The sequence below is a fragment of the Tripterygium wilfordii genome, chromosome 7 (genome assembly GCF_013401445.1).
Source record: "Tripterygium wilfordii isolate XIE 37 chromosome 7, ASM1340144v1, whole genome shotgun sequence".
Classification (NCBI taxonomy): domain Eukaryota; kingdom Viridiplantae; phylum Streptophyta; class Magnoliopsida; order Celastrales; family Celastraceae; genus Tripterygium; species Tripterygium wilfordii.
The window spans coordinates 8,268,480-8,290,016 of NC_052238.1; the positions used below are offsets into that span (position 1 = coordinate 8,268,480).

Sequence of the window (21,537 nt, forward strand, 5' to 3'; positions counted from 1 at the left end):
TTGTCAAAAACAACTCATCGAGAATCACAATAAGTTCAGGTATTACATATTCCCACTTCACGTAGCGGGGGTGCACAAAGTTGCCAACCATTGGACTACCCTGGTTTTGGATGTTGAGGAAGGCACTTGGAGTCACTATAATTCATTACTCCTAAGGAGTAAAAAACAGAAAGACCCGTTTCTCAAATATGCTGAGCAAGTGGTAAATATTTTTGATAATTTCTATTACATTACCATTAATTGCAACTAACTGACTATACATATAATGTTTTAGGTTGCTTTTTACAATGCTTTGCTCCCGAATCCAACTCAATTCGAGGTCCCAAAATCTAATGCCATTACTATGTGGGATACCCCACAACAACTTGCTGATTCGTAAGTTTTAGATAACTAAATGAAATCTAATATTTTAACATTTATAAGTAGTCACATTAATTATTCATACTGTTACTTACAGGGTTGATTGTAGGATCATTGTGATGTATGTGATAGAATGCATTTTCAACCACAACAACATTGGGAAGAAGTTGACCAAAGACGATTTGTGCAACTATAGGGCTCGTCTAGTCCATCAGTTCTTGAATGACAATGATTACTCGTGAGACGGGAATCTCTGCGAAGCCATCCAGATGATGAGTAATTAGTACATTGGATGCTCCATTTATTTTGGGAGATTTTTGTCTATCTAGGGAATGGCGATGTATAAACTAACTTGTGTTTTGTTACACTGAAAGTAGTTGTAAATACACTGGATGTATATGCAAATGCGCTAACTATAGAGCAAAACCTTATCATTAGCCACAAGAACAGTGAGAGCATGCCTACAAATGATGCTCCTAAATTCAAACCTTAAACAAGAACAATCAACATCAGCACCATCATACATAACAGAGAACAATACCTTCTTCTTACCACCTTCTCCATAAAAAATATCTTCATAGACAGTGTAATCCAATGAATACTCACTTCTATTAATTGAGTTTATGCCGCAATATGTCATACCTGTTAATTCCTTTTGAAACTCCAAAAATTTAGCTGTTGTATAAATATGTTGGACTTGCTTCTACATATCATAAACTGTAGAACAAGATATCTACTTGCTAAATGAGTCAAAATCAACCATCTTCTCCTTCTCAATTTTTTTCCTTAGTGCATTCTCATATTGCTCAACAAATTGTTTCAATGTAGTTTTTGAATTCACATATCCATCAAAAAATGCATTCATGCTCTCACTTCTACCAGTAGTTGACATCTCAGCCCAAAAATATTTTTTAACGTATATTGGAACCCAAATCTTCCTTTCCAAAAACAAAGACGTCAACCAAGCATTACTTTCGAGCTGGTACTGGAAAATCATTCTCCTCCAAGAATCTACATTAAAAAAATAAACAAATAAATTTAGAATGAATGTTAACAACAGTGGGTCAATTTACATTATTACAATGTAAAACAATCGAAACACACTGTTATAACTTATATTTACATATCGATTTCAACCTACTATAATAACATTTATAATACGACCAAACACACTGGATCAATTTGTAATCCCATTAACACTTAAACTAATTACATACAAATATGGTTTAATTACATTATAAGTATAAGTAATTAAAGACAGTAACTCACCTTCAAAATCAACAATGCTATGCGAATCATACACAGCTGCTTGCATTGAATTAGCCACATCATCATATTCCCCGTGGGAGCCTAATTTTTCAGGGAGCTTCTTCATTATGTGCCACAGACACAATCTGTGACACGTGTTTGGAAACATAATGGCTATAGCATTTTTCACTGCTCTGTCTTGGTCTGTAATAATACCTTGAGGTGGAACCCCACCCATACATGCTAGCCATGTTCTGAACAACCAAAATAATGTTTCAGTGTCCTCGCTAGAAATTAGCCCACACCTAAGTAGTATTGAATGACTTTGGTGATTCACTCCAACAAAAGGAGCAAATGGTATATCGTACTTGTTTGTGAGATAAGTAGTATCAAATGTAACAACATCACCAAATTCCTCGTAGGCAGCCCTACTACATGGATAAGCCCAAAAACATTCCTCAAACGTCCATTCTCATCCTAATCAATTAGTGAAAAAACCCTTGATTGTTTGTTTGCATCTTCAAGAAATAATTCTGCACCGCATCTGCATTACCTACACCAAGTCGCATTCGCCTCGCTCTAGAAATGTGATTCCGAGTGTCCCTCTCCAAAAAAGATAATTTATCATGACCACCAACTCCTATAACAAAAGAATTGTGGCTCTTGTTGGGTCTGATCCCAGCAATATCATTGATCTCCAACTGCCTTCTTACATGTGGGCTAGTCTCCCTATTGCAAGTGAAAAATCGTGAGTGTGTAGGACTCATATTATGATTGTGCTCATCTTCAAATTTCATAATCTCCCACTTCCCAACCGAATCAAGTCTACCAACCAGCCTCGCTTTACACTCATTCTTAGAATGAGCACAGCGATTCACTAACATTTTCGAATGACTGACATATTTATTAGAACGTTCACTTGTAAAAATCAAATATTTGTGTATTCCATTCAAATCCTTTGTTATGGATCTCTTCTTGACATAAAATCCCCTAGCTTGTGCATAAAGCTTATAAAATTCAAACATCTCATCTATAGACTCAAATAACATCCCATTCATCGGCATACTAGACCCAACAACATCACCCAATAGACTTCGACTGTCAACAACATCCACATTATTATCATAATCTTCTTCATCTACGAAATTCATATTTTCACTACAAAATAATAAACAAAATACACAATAGTACATAAATCAAAGTAAATACATTGCATTGGATAACAATGTAATTAACCTCTGTTTGCCAACAAATACTCTGTATCACATAAATTCGAAAGCATCAAAACAAAACTACAAAATCCTACCTAGAAGAGTCGCTTTCACTCTGCATCATCTTTATTAAACGAGATTTAGCTCCAAGATTCAGATTCAGCCCAAAAAACCACGGTTAATCCCGTATGTAGCAGTAACCTAAGCTTCGTCGTGAAAGTGTGGTTGTCTTCGACGCTGTTACAAGATCATAGAGTATAAACCCTAGCAACCAAGAACACAATGTCGTCACCCATGTAAGAAGGATGAGGGAGACAGACTTTGAAAGATATAAGGAAGAAGGCGGGCTAACCCTAAAGCTAAAGCGGAAAACCACTTTCTATTAAATTAATTCTCCTATTTTTTAATCTTCTTTTTCCTATGTGGCGTGATGATGTGTAATGCCACATCATTATGTATGTTTATGTATAGATATATTATGGAAGTTAACCATTTTCGAATTAGCACCAAAGATAGAACTTATGCAAACCAAACTACATATATACTCACTACTCCCCAAACAAAAAAAAAAAACCATAAAATCTAAACCCCTTATAAACATCATACCACCCACTAATCAGCTCTCCGATTCTTTCTTGCTACAGCAAAAACTGACACTTCTTGATCCACCAAAATAACCAAGCTGCAATTAAAACAATAGTGATAAAACTAAGGTGCACACAAATTTTGAATAAATTACAACTGTAGCCTCTTGCCTAAATATATTTTATTCAGACTTAAAAATTATGAACATAAAGGTTTTATCAGACAAATGCTTTACTAAAAATAACAACAATGCCACCGTTGGTTCGTTGTTTAACCCTTTTGTGCGACTCTCTCTCTAAATTCACCAAAAACCTCTCCCTTCATTGCATCCATTTGTTGTTCCTGTTGCGCTTTGACCTGAGGGACTAACCACAAAGAAAACCAAAAACAAAAGTGTGGATAAACGTCCACATTATCAATTAATTTGTTTAATTAAGGATAATATCTAGTTGGATATTAATCAAATTAAGTATTTGATTTTTGAATGGTATTATCCTGAAAGATTTGATAGACTTCTAATCAAATTAGAAGACATCAATTCTTATCCCTTATGAGCCTATAAATAGAGGGTTAGTCCTTTGTATTTCACACACCAAATAATATACGTAAACGCTCTCTCTCTCAAACTCTGATCTTCCGTCTACGTGATCTAGGCTAGTTAGGGTGTGAATAGTGGGAGGACTCTGGTAGCGATCCCCGAGTCCAGACGTGTTCGTAGATCCGTGTTAGTCACCGACGTGCCAACGGTAAGCGACGTGGAACTAAGCAGCTCGATCCGTGAATCTGCGCTACAACAGGTATTCTGCTGTATAATGATACATGTGTGTGTATGTATGTATATATTTTTTTCAACATTGGTATCGGAGCCTGTTCATTCAGTTCCCGTATTTATGGTTAAATAGGTTTTAATCATCAATTGATTAAATTGATTTTAATCTTATGATTTTGTGTAAATCGGGTTTTTTTATTATAAAAACGAAAAGTACTGGTCCAATGAAGTCACAGCTCACCTAGCCATATTGGGCCCAGGTGGCAACGGCCTGTTATTCTTCCACTGCTAGAAGAGGGGAGTTATCGTTGCTCTGTTAAACCACCCTCCTCTCTAAGGACCAAGCAACCATGGGCCTACGCCCAAGTGGGGAAATGAAGGTGTTGAGACATGGTCTCAGCCCATGTAGTCGGGTCTATCGTTGGCTCTTTACTGGCTTGCCCATTCCAAGCTAGGAGTTGGCCCATGAGGCTCAAGTGAAGACTTGGGGTTTCATGGGCCTTAGAGTGGGAGAGACAGCGTGAGGCTGGTTTAACAAAGACTAATGGGCTATATATGTATTATATATATATATGAAAAATGGGCTTAGTCCTAATTTGGACTTTAAAGTTTATTTGGGCTAGAATAAAGATTATGTCTTTATAAGAAATCATAAAAATATGTTTTTTGGACTTAAACCCATGTTTTAAGTAAACTTATATTACAAATGTGTTTTCCCTTGTAATTTGATCCATGTTTATTGTTTTTGATATTTTTGTGATATCTTAAATTAATTGATGACTCACATGATTTTATTAATTGTGTGCTTGGTGTTTGTGATTATAAATCATCATTTTTTTTATTGCGTGATTAATAATTCATTTGTTGGATTATAATGAGGATTTTAATTGTGATTAAATTCATTCGTTGAATTATGATCTGCATATATGTTATGCATTTATTGTTTGGGCAATTTTTGTTAGTGACAAAACGTTATTAGCAATGTCTAGAAAATTCTGTCAAGGAAAGAGGTTACTTAATTGTGCGCCGTATTAAACGGAAGGCCCCCTCTTTCCTGGGAATAATCTGGTTGCTAAATTTGTTAGTCCCTAACTTAGAAAGCTCACAAAGTTTTTATTTGTGCTATGTGCATAATAATCCTCATAATATATCTATTATAAGTTTAGTGCTTATAATAATAAATTTATGTGCAATATTGCTTACATATTATATTGTTAATATGATGGATCATAAAGATTCGTTCTTTGATTATTGATTGATGAAATATGAAGGTTAAATGATTTTTCCTTTGATTGTGGGTGATGACTTGAGCATAGCGATTTTTCGATCTCGCATTTTTAGGAAAATTATTTGATTTTTATATTTGAAGTTGATAAATTGTGCCTTATTAAAATCTAACCTTCGTTTACTTTTGTAGTAATGGCCTCGAAAAATGTTATTGCTGACCTTAATAAAGGAGAAAAGTTAACTGGATCTGAAAATTATGATGTGTGGAGGAGGAAGATTCAGTATCTTCTCAACGAGCAAGAAGTGCTCGAGACCTTGGAGATGGCTATGGTGCCACCCGAAGAAGGTAACACTGCCCAGCACCGCCATGATAAGGAAGCCTATGACAATTGGGTCAAAAAGGATCGTTGTGCACGGTTCACAATGCTTAGTGCTATGCAAAATGACCTAATTGGTGATTTTGAGGATTGCACTACGGCTCAGGCCATGTGGAATGAGCTCAAAATAAAGTTTGGGCAAACCAATGCCACTAGACTTCGTGCCTTGAACCTCAAATTCAATGAGTATACATTGCTCCCAAATCACACAATGCCCGAGCATCTTCGTGCAATGAAGGGCATGATTAAGGATTTGAGGAATGCTGGTGTTGAGCTCAGTGATGAGCAACAGGTGTTGGCCGTGATCCGTTCCTTGCTAGACCCTGAGTGGGCCCACATGAAGCAATTGATGACTCACTCAGAGAATATCAAGACCTTCGATGATATTTCCCGTCACCTTGAGCTAGAAGCTGATTGCAATGCTACTACTAAGAAAGTGGCCTAAGTGGCCAACGCTCCCAACAAACCCAGAAATGGGTATAAGGGAAAAGGAGGAGGGAAAAAGAAGCAATGGAAAGGTCACGGGCCTAAAGGCAAGAAGATTGAGAAGCCAAATCCCAAGAAGAATGTAGCTAAGATGAAGTGCTACAACTGTGGGCAAAAGGGACACCTGGCCAGAAACTGTTCTGAGCCTAAGAAGGTAGTTCCTCAATTGATTTCTGTCAATGTTTGTTCTTATGCATTAGTTTCTAACTCCATTCCTGATTGGATTTTGGATACAGGAGCGAACAAACACATAGTTCGTGACAGACAGGGCTTTGTGGATTTTCACCGAATCCCAACTGGAACTCAGTATGTCTATCTGGGAAATAATGGACAAGTGGAGATTTTGGGATGCGGTTCCTATCAACTTAGATTGTTAGGGGGTCGCAATTTAATCCTACATGATGTTCTGTATTGTCCAACTTTTCGGTGTAACCTTTGCTCTGTGCTAGCTTTATTGCCTTTAGGTTATTCTTTTCATTTTGAGAACAATGTTGTTGACATGTTTTATGATAATAAATTGTTCTTTAATGGACAACTTGTCAATGGTTTCTTTAAGTTAAATTTGGATTGTTATAATGCCGCTTCTTCTTCTTCTGCACTTGTTATTTTCCCTAAAATAGATGATATGTTATGGCATGCTAGACTTGGCCATATTGGTCAAGAAAGAATGGCTAGATTAGCCAAAGCGGGCCTATTGGGCTGGCTTGAAAAAGTCAATCTCCCTATGTGTGAGAATTGTCTAATGGGAAAGGCATCAAGAAAGCCTTTTGGTAAGGCTCTTAGGGCCTCTCATCCATTGGAGTTAGTCCACTCAGGCATCTGTGGGCCTATGAATGTTAAAGCCCGACATGGAGCGTCGTACTTCATAACATTTATAGATGATTATTCAAGATTCTGGTATGTGTACCTGCTTACCCATCGACATGAAGCATTAGAATGCTTCAAACGCTTTGTTGCGATAGTCGAAACTCAGCAAGAGAGAAATTTGAAAACTCTCCGAACTGATAGGGGAGTGAATATCTGTCCGATTCCTTTAAACTTCTATGTGAAACTAATGGAATTAGTAGGCAACTTACAATTCCTGGGACACCGCAACAAAATGGTGTAGCGAAACGTCGAAACAGGACTTTGTTGGACATGACTAGGTCAATGATGGCTCAAGCCAATCTCCCAATAAGTTTTTGGGGCGATGCACTACTTACGGCAGCATACATACTTAATCGTGTTCCAAGTAAGTCTGTGCCTACTACTCCCTATGAACTCTGGAATAAAAGAAAACCAGAGTTAGATCATCTGCACCCATGGGGCTCAGCAGGATATGTTCACTCTACCTCCCATAAGTATGGGAAGCTTGGCCCAAAGGCTAACAAAAAGGTGTTCATCAGATAGCCTGAACACTCAAAAGGGTATGTGATGTATGGTGAACATCCTGATGGGGGTATGACAGAGACATAATCCAGAGATGTGGAATTTTTAGAGAATAAATTCCCAAGCATTGGTGATATCAGTAAAGAATTAGAATTGTATGAGTTACAGTCTGAGGAATCTTCTACTATCTCTGGCGAGGAGAGGGAATTAGAACGTCCTCCTCAGACAATCGCCATAGATAGTGGGAGTGATGAAAACTCCTTGCGGAAGAGTCAACGTGGAAACATTCCTCGTCGACATTTTGGAGTTGAAGGACATGCGTTGTTATGCTCTCTGTTAGATGTAGATGAGCCAGCTTCATACAAAGAAGCACTTCAATCACCTGCTTGCAATGATTGGTTAGTTGCCATGAACGATGAGATGGAGTCAATGGCAAAGAACCAAGTTTGGGACTTGATTGACCTTCCACCAGGCCGAAAGGCCATTGGCAATAAGTGGGTCTTAAAAGTAGAAAGGAAGGCCGATGGCTCAATTAACAAGCATAAAGCCCGACTTGTAGCGAAAGGCTATACCCAAATGGAGGGTATAGACTACGAAGAGACTTTTTCTCCTGTGGTGAGATTTGTCTCTATTCGCTCGATCCTAGCACTAGTAGCTCATTTAAATTTGGAGCTACACCAGATGGATGTTAAGACAGCTTTCTTAAATGGGAAGCTGGATGAGGAGATCTATATGGATCAACCTTTTGGTTTTGTGGCAGAAGGACAAGAAGGCAAAGTGTGCCGTCTTAAAAAATCCATGTATGGTCTCAAACAATCATCTAGACAATGGTATCTCAAGTTCCATGAAGCAATTTTGTTGGCAGGCATGGATATGATTGAAGATGACCATTGTGTATATGTCAAAAGGACAGGAGAAGGTTTTTTGATCCTATCTCTGTACGTAGATGACATTTTACTTGCTGGGAATAATATGGGGATGATTAATACCATGAAAGATTGGCTATCCTCCGTTTTTGAAATGAAGGATATGGGTGAGGCTAACTATGTGCTTGGCGTCAAGATCATGAGGGATAGATCCAAAAGAATTCTTGGTTTGTCTCAAGAAAATTATATTAAGAAAATTTTGGAGAAGTTCCGCATGCATCAATCAAAGCCCGTTGATACCCCTGTTGAAAAAGGTCGATATTTATCACTTGATCAATGCCCTAAGACAGACGAAGAAAGAAATAGGATGAGCAAGGTTCCCTATGCCAGTGCAGTTGGAAGTCTGATGTACGCTATGTTGCGTACTCGTCCTGACATCTGTTTTGCAGTTGGCCTAGTGAGCTGATATCAAAGTAATCCAGGTCTTACCCACTGGGAAGCCGTGAAAAGAATATTTCGTTACCTTCGTGGAACCACAGATCTAATCCTCTGCTATGGTGGAGGAAACCTAAAACTAACTGGATTCAGTGACGCTGATTGGGCCAGTGATAGAGACGAAAGAAAATACACTTCTGGATATGTGTTTATCCTTGGTGGAGGAGCAATATCTTGGTGTAGCAAAAAGCTGAGCTGCATCGCTCTATCAACAATGGAAGCTGAATACGTTGCATGTTCAGCTGCAGTCCAAGAGGCCGTCTGGTTAAGGCGTTTTTTACGACATCTCGAGGCTACCTCTCAGATTGAAAAGCCTGTCGAGATTTTCTCCGATAGCATGGCTGCCTTGGAGTATGCAAAGAATCCCAAGTATCATGGGAAGACAAAGCATATTGATATCCGTTATCATAATATCCGACTTATGGTCAACCAGAAAGAAGTTACCCTTAAACACATTCCCACCAAAGAGATGGTAGCTGACCCATTAACAAAAGCAATACCTAGAGATTTGTTTTCATTTCATGTTAGAACAATGGGTCTACGAAGACTCTAGTTATGTAAAGGGTATTTATTGGATTCTCATTTTTTTTTATGAAATAAAATGAAGTATTATTCATAATATGTTTATGTTTATTACACCATAAATTTAGGCACAATTTAATGTCACAAGGCTATGATCTCCTTACTCACACGGGGAATAATTCTATCACCTGCGTGGTTGGTAGAAAGAGACAAGAAACCTAGTTGTCACTTAAGTAGTGACATTTGTGGTTTATTTTTGCATAAGTTGCTTAATTTAAACGTCGCCTCAGTAAGTCTGAGATGAGACTATTTCTATAGTCGAATGTGTGATTAATCACCACATATAAGCCTTAAGAAAGCCGGACAAAATGTATAAGTTGACATTTTAAGTTGGATGATTGTGTAGCATCTATGAAAAATCCGTATGATGTTTAAGCTAGTGACATCCCATCAAGTGGGAGCTTCATCATAGCATGTAATATGTTTTTATATGTGATAAGTCGACCACTTCAAGAGTGACATGAAAAACATCTTATCTGTCACTGTGTGAGCCTTGAAAATTATTTATACTCTTATGACTTAAGACTATATCATGTAGTTGGAGTTTGAAGTGTTTTCTTAGTTGTGTCATACACGGCCATGAATATTGTTAAGGTCGAATGAGACACAACTAGAAAATATTAAAACAACGATGAATTGATATGAGTCATTAAGGAAGATTGTTTGATAACATACCTTAATAGTACAAATCCATAGCCCGGGCGATCACAAATTGTTTTAGCAACAAAGTGATCATGGATGAGTATTTGTACCTGTGTGGAAATCAAGCACTGTTCAGAGATTATTCTCAAAAGGTGTTGAAAGTGTTTGGTTTGGTGTGGTCAAACTGTCTAGAGCATAGACGAACTATATCTGTATGATATGTTACACTAGTTAGGTGGTAACTTAGTGTAACTGTTCAACCGAGTGTTGAATCTTCTTCGTCTGGTCGCACACCCTACTGCCTGTACAACGTTTGAGAAAGAGTCCTATGTGGACGAGTGGGAGATGTGGATAAACGTCCACATTATCAATTAATTTGTTTAATTAAGGATAATATCAAGTTGGATATTAATCAAATTAAGTATTTGATTTTTGAATGGTATTACCCTGAAAGATTTGATAGACTTCTAATCAAATTAGAAGACATCAATTCTTATCCCTTATGAGCCTATAAATAGAGGGTTAGTCCTTTGTATTTCACACACCAAATAATATACGTAAATGCTCTCTCTCTCAAACTCTGATCTTCCGCCTACGTGATCTAGGCTAGTTAGGGTGTGAATAGTGGGAGGACTCTGGTAGCGATCCCCGAGTCCAGACGTGTTCGTAGATCCGTGTTAGTCACCGATGTGCCAACGGTAAGCGACGTGGAACTAACCAGCTCGATCCGTGAATCTGCGCTACAACAGGTATTCTGCTGTATAATGATACATGTGTGTGTGTATGTATATAATTTTTTCAACAAAAAGCAAACAAAGAACAAAGAAAGTAACACATATGGGACCATAAAAACACCAAACAAATATACGCAAGACACAAGAACCACGCAATTATTCTGTGCCGGTCTCATTCTTTTGTGTGTGTGAAGGAAAAGTTTAATCTATGGTATAGGATCGTAATGGGTATATTTGCTAACATCTTAAACCCTTGAATTGGTGTATAAAGCACAAGAACAAAAAACAAACTGAAAGCAATCTTCCGATCGTACTACAAAAAAACTTCAATTAATATAATGTTACTGTTTCGTATACATGTCACATTCACGTGTTTAATTGATTATAAAATACATTATCCCGCTGCAAAGCCCGGGCTGTCAACTAGTTTATAAATGAAAGAGCATGTAGAAAACGATGTATTGTCAGAAGTCTAAGTGGATAATGAAGAGGTATTTCGGGGCAATGCCTCATGACAAATCACATGTTTTGTCCTCCAACTAATAAAAAAATTGATCAGTTGCATTACTTCAACAAACATTCAGAACCACTCCGAGATTTAAAATGATTTTGGACAAATGAAGAACTCTCATTGTCTTCAGTACGAGAACGTATTCTAATTTTTTTTTAAAAAAATAGATACAATTTCCTCCATCGTGTCATAATAACATGAATCGGATTGTTGTTTGGTGAGATTACAATGCAATAATGTATATTTGAAACACCTTATCACTGAAATCAATGAAACTTAGTCAACAAACACCTATTCTCTGAAGTCAATGAAACGTAGCCAACTAACACCTTTTCACTGAAGTCAATGAAACTTAGTCAACAAACACCTTATAGGAATAGTATGTTAAAGACCATTATTTTATGTAATATTCATACTCGATTTATTTATTTGAATAAAATATATTTAGCATTTAAAATGAGAAACGACATATTGATATCAATGTCTTTTATTATATATGGTATATGAATTGGTGTGTAGAGTCTAAACTTGCACACGGAAGATCAATTCATAAGTTCCTATCGAATATAAATAAGTGATCACAGCTAAGACGGAATTGGACAAACCGTCGGCTTGGTTGTGGTATAGTATTTCAGTATACCTATCTTGGTTACGGAGAGCGGCAAAGCTTGAACTTACTATACCAATACACTTCGAGTATATTGATCAGGACTACGAGTGAGTCAATTTTCCCAGTCTCCCCAAGTGAGTTGGGTCACCGCATTAAATGTACGATGGAAAATAATCTATTAATAAAATTCACGTCCAATTATGTATTGATGATACCCTCTTGAGAATGCCTATAGGATTTGAGATTGTGTCAAAACCCTGCAGGTGGATTTTGATTAATCCGACACATTCAAATGAGTTAAGAGGTAAGCTCAAGTAAATATTAAAGATGTCAATTAAATATTATATGTCAGTGGCATATTTAATTGATGGGTATCTATAACTTAACGTGAGGAATTTATGAACAAGTATAACGAAAGGCTCAGATTTAATTTGAGATAAAACGGGGAGTGCAATTATAATATTTTAGTGGAATATATTATAATTTATGAATTATAATTTATGAACAAGTAGCAACTCCTCGTTCATAGTCTGTTTGATTGTTTATTGTAGTTTTGAAAACAGTTTTTTGGAAAGAGTTTTTTTGTTTTAAAACCAAAAATGTGTGTGAAAATTCATTTCATATTTTTAATAACTTGTTTTTTAAAACTGAAATCTCTTTTTTATTTTCAAAAACGGAAAAACGTTGTGTTAACTTTTCATAAAAAAACGGAAGTATTTTTTTAAGGGTTAATAGCACATTTGTTCATTGAAAGATTTTCAATGTTTCAATTTGCACACTGAAAGATTTTTTGTGTCAATTCGATACACGAAAGAATCAAATTGTGTCAAATTACACACTCGGGTAGATTTTCCCAGTTTTGGGCAGTCAACATTAGGGCTCGGCATCGGCCGGCCCGGCCCTACTTTTTTGGGCCCAGGCCCGGTTTAGTTCTTCGGGCCTCGGGCCTGGCCAAACTGAGAATATGAGGCCCGGGCAGGAAGCTCGGGTCAGGCTCTCACGGCCCGTCACCATTCATCTTCTTTGAAAATTATAAAATTAAATTGTTCATCATGGAATTTGAACTCGGGACTTTTAGATAAGAGAGTAATGAACTAACCAACAAGCCAAAGCCACTTTCATGTTATATTAGTCAACTAATTAAATTATTATCTTTACATACCACCTGTTATATTTTTAACACAATTAAATAATTTTAGTTTTACTTAATGAGTATTGATTTTAAATTTTATATTATACACATCTATAGTTTTAAATAGTTTAATTTTATACTTATTTTATAAAATCTTAGGGTTTTAAGATTTTATCAACATTTATGAGTAGATGGTCATATCATGGATTTAGGGTTAGTGCTTAGATTTAGGGTTTAGGATTTAAGATATTTAGGGTTTAGGGCATTTAGGGTTTAGGGGTTTAGGGTTTAGAGCCTTTAAGGTTTTGGGGTTTAGGGTTTTGGGGTGTATAATATATATATATACATACACATACATTGCAATAATATATATATACATACACATATATATTATATATTATATATACATATATATATATATGTATGTATGTATATATATATACATATATGTATGTATGCATGCACTGTCTGCATATGTATATATATATACAAATACACAGACAGTGTGCACTATCTGTGTATTTGTATATATATATGTATGTGTGTGTATGTATATATATATATATGTAAATATATACATATTATATACATATAAAAATAAATAATGTCGGGCTTGGGCTCGGGCCGGGCTGCCCAGGCCCGGTCTACTTTCGAGCAGGGCGGGGCCTAGTCCCGCGGGCCAAATGGTGAGCCCTAGTCAACATACCCACGGCATGTTGACCGTTAAGAGGGCTTGACATGGCAAATGGTGTTAATGGACTTAGAAAAATGATGAGCAGTATAGATTTTACGCGCCCAATATCCATTAACCCTAAAACACCCAAACCCAATATTGCACATTCACACTCTCGATCAACACTCTCTTGTGAGTCTCGTTAACCCTTGATGCAGAGCTTCCCAAAAACACGAATCCCACTATAAATCACCACGCTCTCCTTCAACGATCTTTCTCCGTTTCAGGTAAGTGGTTATCGTTTAATAGATTGATGGAGACGTTATACATAGATCATCCTAGAATGTGATGATCCTAGCGAGACTCTTCTGTGCTTCTGAAGCGCAAAAAATGTGGTCGATTTTGGTGATTTAGGTTGTGTTCTTTTAAGCTCGTTTTATGCTATTTTCCTTTGTTTTGTCCTCTAATTTAGTACTGATTAGGTAAACTGGTGAGAATGAAGCCTGCTCCGAGAAGACCTATGACAAGGTCAACAAACAAGCTCAAAAGATTTATGCAAAATCAGAGTGCTAGTGGAGTAATTGATCTGAATGATAGTGATGATGAGGTTAGTGATAGGTATGATAATACCTATTATTTTTGGTAGAAATATCCCCTCTTAAGCTTTCTTTTGATAAATAATGATTGTATTTATGTGTTGATTTGTATTTTGATAGGTTGATTGCGGTTTGGATGAAAAGCGACGGAAAAAGGGCTGAATTGAAGAAAATGTCCACCGACCTTCGTGTGTTCAAATAGTCATAACTTTCTGTCACGTTATTGGAATTGAGCGCAACAAAAGGCATTAGACACTAGACATCTCAAGCTTTCCGTAGAATCTAAAATCATGCAAATCGGAGGTCATATGGAGAAGTTATGGTCATTTGAATCATGTGCCTAGGGGTAACGCGCCTAGGCGTGGCGCGCCTAGGCGCACAAATTGTGCACGCCCAGGATCACTCCTGCACGCCCAGTCCAGAGAGTTGGACTTGAATTTTAAGTTGTGCACGCCTAGGATTGCCCCTAGGCGTGTGCCTAGGCGTGGTGCGCCTAGGCGTGAAAAGCAATTTTCTGGGGTGTTTTAAGTCGCGATTTGTCCGAGCTGCGGGAGTTTTTGAGACCTAGAACAGATTTCTGGAGAGCGAAAACAGAGGGGGAAGGTGATTCTTGGAGCTAGGAGGAGAGATTCTTCAACTCCACTTGGATCTACTCAACTCATTGGGTTTATTCATGCCTTTCTCATCTATTCTCTTGTGTTTTTCTCTCATTATGTGTAACTAAACCTCTTGTGCCAAGGCTAGGATGAAGCCTTGGGTTTGATGACTTTGTTTATGACTTGATTTACATACATATGAGTTGATTTGGGTATAAATCTTGTGTTTCTATGTTTGATTGCAATTTCTTCATGCTTGTGGTGTTTGGCCAACACTTTAGGTTTTTGGATGAAATTGTTTGGAGAATTTGCTTAGACAATAATATGTCAAGTAGATTATGCTTCTTGAAACACTTGATTATGAATATGTCTCCCTTTAATTAGGTGACAATTTGTATGAATCCTAATCTCCATAGAACTTCATGAATTCCTATGCATGTTTAGACCAATAAGATGGCTAGAATGTACTTAGGAATATCCGACCTAGACCAATAAGATGGCTAGTAATCGATTTTAGGGAGATTTGGCTTAGGTGCGCTAAAACCGACTTAGGTACGGATTTGTTATGCCCGAATTAGCAAATATGTGTGTGAATTTGTGTCATTGCAAGTCATTTCCCAAGGGGGATTCCAAAGCCTTGGTGTTCAACTCATTTGCATTAGTTGCATCCCTATTCTAAGAAAATACCAAAAATACTTTGCTCTTTACTTGTCTTAGTTTAATTACCAACCCAAACAATCTTGAGTTGATCTTTACTTTGTTTGCATTGTACATACATACATACAAGTATACATTTGGATTAGACATAACTCCATCCCTGTGGATTCGACCCTTGCTTATCATTGTGCTGTAGTCACCGACTAGTACACTTGCTAGTAAGGTTAATTTAGACCCAACAGTTAGGAATATTGTAATGGAAAGTTTGGAAGGAAGCGGAGACGATGCTGATGCTGGGGTAGGGAGCGGTGATACTAGTGCTGGTGATGGTGCTAATTCTGGGGGTTCTAGAGTTGTAGGTGTTGATGATGGGGTAGGGAGTGGTAATACTAATGTTGATGGTGGTACTAATGCTGGGGGTTCTAGAGTTGTAGGTGCTGATGATGGAGTGGTGATACTAATGCTGGGTGGTACTAATGCTGTGGGTTCTGGAGGTGTAGGTGCTGATGATGGAGAGGAAACTGGAGTTGATGGTTCCAATGATGAAGAGGGTATCAATGATGTTTATGTATCTGATAATGAAGACATTTTATTATATGAATCAGACAGTGATGAGGAGGTTAGGAAGATTGGCCTTGCCAATCCAAAATATAATGCCAAGGTAAGTGGGAATGAGTTTGAATTTGAGCTTGGGATGGAATTCAACACACTGAAACAATTCAAGGATGCTGTGAAAACATACTCAATTGAGGGCGAGTACCAAATAATTTTTGTAAGGAACGAGAAGAAGTGATGTAAGGCTAAATGTGATATAGGCTGCCCTTGGATGCTTTGGTGCTCTAAAATCAATGGGCAAGCCACTTATCATATCAAGACTTATGTTAAGGAACACAGGTGCAATAAGACTCTGAACAACAAACACGCCAGCTCATGGCTTGCTTTGAGGTTGGTTGATAAGATCCGGGGTGAACCTAAAGTCAATGCTATAAATTTGGTTGTATATGTGAAGAAAAATCTTTCTTTGGATATTTCAAGAACCCATGCTTACAGAGCAAAGAAGAAAGCCTTAGAAATCATAGATGGTAACCATCAAGAACAATATGGCAAGCTAATAAATCATTTAGCAGAGGTTGTAAGGACCAATATAGGCAGTACATGCAACATTATTGTTGATAGGAACAACCCTGAGGATCCTACTGTATTTAAGAGGGCTTATATGTGCTTGGCTCCATTGAGAGATGGATTTCTTGTAGGCTGTAGGCCATTAATTGAGTAGGATGGATGTTTTCTAAAAACATCGTATACTTACAGTAATATCTCAAGATGGGGCTAATGGAATATTTCCTATAGCATGGGTAGTGGTAGAAAGGGAAAATGCAGATTCATGGATTTGATTTCTGAGGAACCTGTTGCAGGACATTGGAGGTTTCAATGTGGAGAGGTGGTGCTTCATTTCTGACAGACAAAAGGTAATGTTTTCAACATGCTTACATTACATTTAAATAAATATGTAAGACACTCAATCTAGCTTTTTTTTTTGTAGGGCTTGGTGTGGGCTATTGAAACACTATCTACTGAAGCTCAACAAGTAATAGAACATAGATTCTGTGTTAGGCATATTTATGCCAATTTTAGCAAGAAATGGCTTGGAGCTCATTTCAGAAAGCTTGTCTTTGATTGTGCAAAGGCAACCACAACTCAGGTCTTCCATGCAGAGATGTAGAAAATAAAGGAGTTAGATGTGGAAGCCTGGCAATATTTAGCCAATATTCAGCCAAATATGTGGACTAAGGCAGGATTCAGCTCATATAGCAAGAATGATTCCATCGTCAACAATGCATATGAAAGTTTCAATTCCAAGTTACTAGAGGTAAGAGGCAAACCCATAATAACAATGCTGGAGTGGATAAGGGCAGAGGCAATGGATAGGCATGTTAAGAATCGGCTTAAGATGAGAAGGAAACAATGTAGGCTAGTTACTAGAGGTACATGACAAATTGAATAAAGCATTCAACAAAAGCAGGACATGGACAACAAAATGGAGTGGAGATGCTCAACACTCCATTTTTTCAGGTTTCAAAAAAACCAGAGCAATATGTTGTTAATGTTAAGCAATCTTCATACAGTTGTAGGGAGTGGGACTTAACAGGGATACCTTGCACACATGCCGTAGCTGCAATTGGTTGGCTGAAAAAAAATCCAATCGACTTTATGCATGTTGTCTACACAAGGGAAACATACATGAAGATTTATCGGCACAATGTAGCACCAACTAATGGATAGAACTTGCGGGTATTCGAAGGTGCTGACAAGATGATCCCTCCTTCAATGCAAGTTTCAGTTGTTGAAAGACCAAATAAAAAGAAACGATGAGAGCATGATAAGCCCCAATCTGGCACTAGATTGAGGAGAAGGTATCCCAAAGTGACATGCAGTAAATGTGGAGGAATTGGGCACAACATCAGATCTTGTAAAAACCCACCATTGGAACAGGTGACTTTATTTACATACTATAACCCTGCTTTGTTTTATAGATAAATTTATGATATATTTAATTTGCAGCAAGCCACTGAACATATGGGTCCTAGTGATGGTGGGAGAGGAGGTTATGGTAGAGGAGGTACTGGTAGAGGAGCTGTTGGTAAAGGAAATGCTGACAGAGAAGTTGTTGGTCGAGGAGTTGCTGGTCGAGGAGCCACTGGTAGAGGGATTGCTGGTCGAGGAGTAGGGAATTCTGGACTAAGTTGACAACCATCTGCTGCTGGTAGAGGAGTAGAGAATTCTGGACTGAGTTCTAGATTGAGTTCACAAACATCTGCTGTTGCCAACAGTGTGAGTCCTAGTAAAGGACAAAAAATTCGTGCTCTTAGGAGAAGGAAATATACATTGTCAACCATTCAGGGAGCAACATCCACTGCAAGGTACACTTCAATATTGAATCAATCATGCGAGGAAAAGTGCATAGGGATTAACTATGTTTGTTTTGAACTATATGGCTTTATGTAGCCCTCTTTTGATACACTATGCATGGATGCTTATCTATCCTTATTTTGGACTTTATATTGTATTGGGAACATCTGTAGCTCTATTGCAATGAGATATGTGTAGTACCCGGTTTTCGTCCGGTCCAAAAAAAAAATAATAGAAAAAATTAAAAAATTAAAAAAATACAATAATAATAATAATAATTCAAAAGCCCCTTCTAGAGCCCGTAAGCTCACAAAAATTTCAAAGCCTGTTACTTGGACCCACAAACATGCAAAAATCCTAAAGCCTATTTCTTGGACCATAAGCCCATAAGAATTCCAACCCAAACCCAATATAACTAAACCCTAGAAAATATCTAAAAATTAGGAAAATTAAATAAATAATAAAGAAAATCCTTAAGAGGGAAAGGTGGTTCCTTTATTAGGGTTTCACAAAAATAAGGAAAAGACAAAAATGTAAGTCTTGAGGGTTTTAGAGAAGGAGAGGAAAATAGGGTTTTGGGGGCATTTTGGAATTTTTGAAATAAGGATAAGTTAAAAGGGGGAGTGGGAGCCGCAGAAGAAAAAAAAAAGAAAACAAAAAAAATTGTGAGAGAGCAAAGAAGGAGGGAGCCGCACGGCACAAAGGAGAAAGAGGAAAAAAGGAAAAAAAAAGCAGAGAGAAATCTTGAGATAAGAAAAGGGTGGGGGACAAAAAGAAAGAAAGGTTTTGGAGGCTGTGGTGAAGAGGTCGCCGCACAAGAGAGGAAAATACGGAGAGAAAGAAAGGGAGCTGCTGTTGGATAGGGGATTTTGGCCTTCTTCACTTCATTTTCTTTGAAGGTAATGGTTCACTCATACTCTTAATTCCTAGTTCTCTTTCTCTGATTCTGTGTTTGTGTTTTTCGGGTTCCATTGTTGAGGGGGTGATGATCCATACATACATCTATTACTTTTGTTCCATCTTCCGTTTCTTTGAAGCATGTTTGATACTGATTTTTCTTAGTATGGAGTTCCATTTGATTACTGTGTGGGTACTTAGCTTTTGATGTTGGGCTTTGATACTTGATTTGGATATCCAGCTTTGAAGATTCCGATTACTTACTGTGTTGAAAGTTGATATTGATATTTGATTATGAGTTTCCTGGTTTGGATCTTATTTGCTTGTGATACTGAAATCAGGATTTACATATTTGTTGTAATGTCGGGTTATGATGTTAGGCTGATGTTGGGGTTTTGATGGCTGGTAGTTTAGATAAATTATGTTGATAATGATGAATGATTGTGCTATAAAGGATTGAGGTTATGTTCATATTTATATTAACTTTCTGGGTTTAATTCCTTGTTGGATCATACTCCAGGCGTTTCGGTGTGTGCATATATATATGGTGTACGTGTATATGTATATATAATGTGTGTGTGTGCATATATATGGGTATATAGATTTAATTTGATTTGAGTTTCTATGGTATTTGAGCACCATTTTAACCCGTATCTTGTTTGTTTTTTGGATGTTGGACCGGGTTGGATGTCATTTGGGCCGGAACACATATTTGGAGATTGGATTGGGCTTGAGTAATGGACCGGGCTCTGTGGCCATATTTGTATTTGTATTTTTTATATCTTTTTATATTGTATATATTTTTATCTTGTTTTTATTTGTATATATCTTTGTAAAGGCAAATATGTAATAGGATCGTAAAAAAATAATAAAAGTTGTGTAGAGTAGTGTAATTTATATTTATGCATATTTAAATTGATTAGTATGCATGTTAGGGATTATTAGTTTAGGATGCATGTTTAGAATGAATATTAGAATTGTATGCATAGATCATTTTCCACAAATCCGTCAATTCAACAACCACGTCTTTACCAAATTTTCACATAAACAAATTAATGGATACTACATTAAAGTCAATTAGGAGGAGGACTTGATGACATTCAGCTCCTGCCTAGACTTTAATTGTGTTATCCTTATTTAAACAAATGTAAATGGTAATTTAATTTACTAGATGCCTAAATTAAAGTTCATTAGGAGGAGGACTTGATGAGATTCAGCTCCTGCCTAGGCTTTAATTATGTTATCTTTTCAAATTAAAGTGTCATTTGTATTTCTAAACACAATGATAAATTAATTTACTAGATACCTAAATTAAAGTTCATTAGGAGGAGGACTTGATGACATTCAGCTCCTGCCTAGGCTTTAATTATGTTATCTTTTCAAATTAAAGTGTCATTTATATTTCTAAACACAATGATAAATTAATTTACTAGGTACCTAGATTAAAGTTCATTGGGAGGAGCACTTGATGACATTCAGCTCCTGCCTAGGCTTTAATTATGTTATCTCTTCAAATTAAGGTATCATTTGTACTCGAAAACATAATGGTAACTAGATTGAAGTTAATTAGGAGGAGGACTTGATGACATTCAGCTCCTGTCTATGCTTTAATTATGTTATCTTTTCAAATCAAAATATCATTTATATTGGACAAACAACTTTTCAAGAAAAAGCACATAGATCAATCTAGGTAACCTTTTAGGGAGTTGTGGGGTGCCTAACACCTTCCCCACACTCAATAGACCCCCTTACCTATTTTCTGCTTCGTATACCACATTTTATAGTGTCCAATTGCACTTAAATCAATTGGTGGCGACTCTAAACTTTTTTTTTTTCATCCTTTCATCGCCGGTTCGCGTCGTGACCCCGGTTGCGACAACTGGCGACTCTGCTGGGGACATTGGTTTTCATACCAAAGGGGTTGAGCCTATATGATTGATTTTTGTGTTTTTCTTGTATAGTTTTTATGTTAGTTCCTATTTGTATTTGTATATTAAATTTGAAG

The 21,537-nt window shown here is 37.1% G+C and overlaps 2 protein-coding genes and 1 long non-coding RNA gene across 3 annotated transcripts; 2 read left to right on the forward strand and 1 right to left on the reverse strand.

Annotated features, from left to right (window-relative positions):
- Window positions 1-1,093: 1,093 nt before the first annotated feature.
- Window positions 1,094-4,422, reverse strand: LOC120002580 (protein FAR1-RELATED SEQUENCE 5-like). The gene is made up of 6 exons (XM_038851342.1): window positions 4,415-4,422; window positions 3,710-3,769; window positions 3,433-3,501; window positions 2,107-2,766; window positions 1,630-2,039; window positions 1,094-1,371 (listed from the first exon to the last, which is right to left on the reverse strand). Exons 1-6 carry the CDS (start codon window positions 4,420-4,422, stop codon window positions 1,094-1,096), a joined length of 1,485 nt encoding a protein of 494 aa, XP_038707270.1.
- Window positions 4,054-6,222, forward strand: LOC120002581. The gene is made up of 2 exons (XM_038851343.1): window positions 4,054-4,201; window positions 5,591-6,222. Exon 2 carries the CDS (start codon window positions 5,593-5,595, stop codon window positions 6,220-6,222), a length of 630 nt encoding a protein of 209 aa, XP_038707271.1. The 5' UTR covers window positions 4,054-4,201; window positions 5,591-5,592.
- Window positions 6,223-6,354: 132 nt separating this feature from the next.
- On the forward strand, window positions 6,355-6,798 carry LOC120001390. The gene is made up of 2 exons (XR_005468857.1): window positions 6,355-6,417; window positions 6,500-6,798. It is a non-coding gene; the product is annotated as an uncharacterized LOC120001390 (long non-coding RNA).
- Window positions 6,799-21,537: the final 14,739 nt, after the last annotated feature.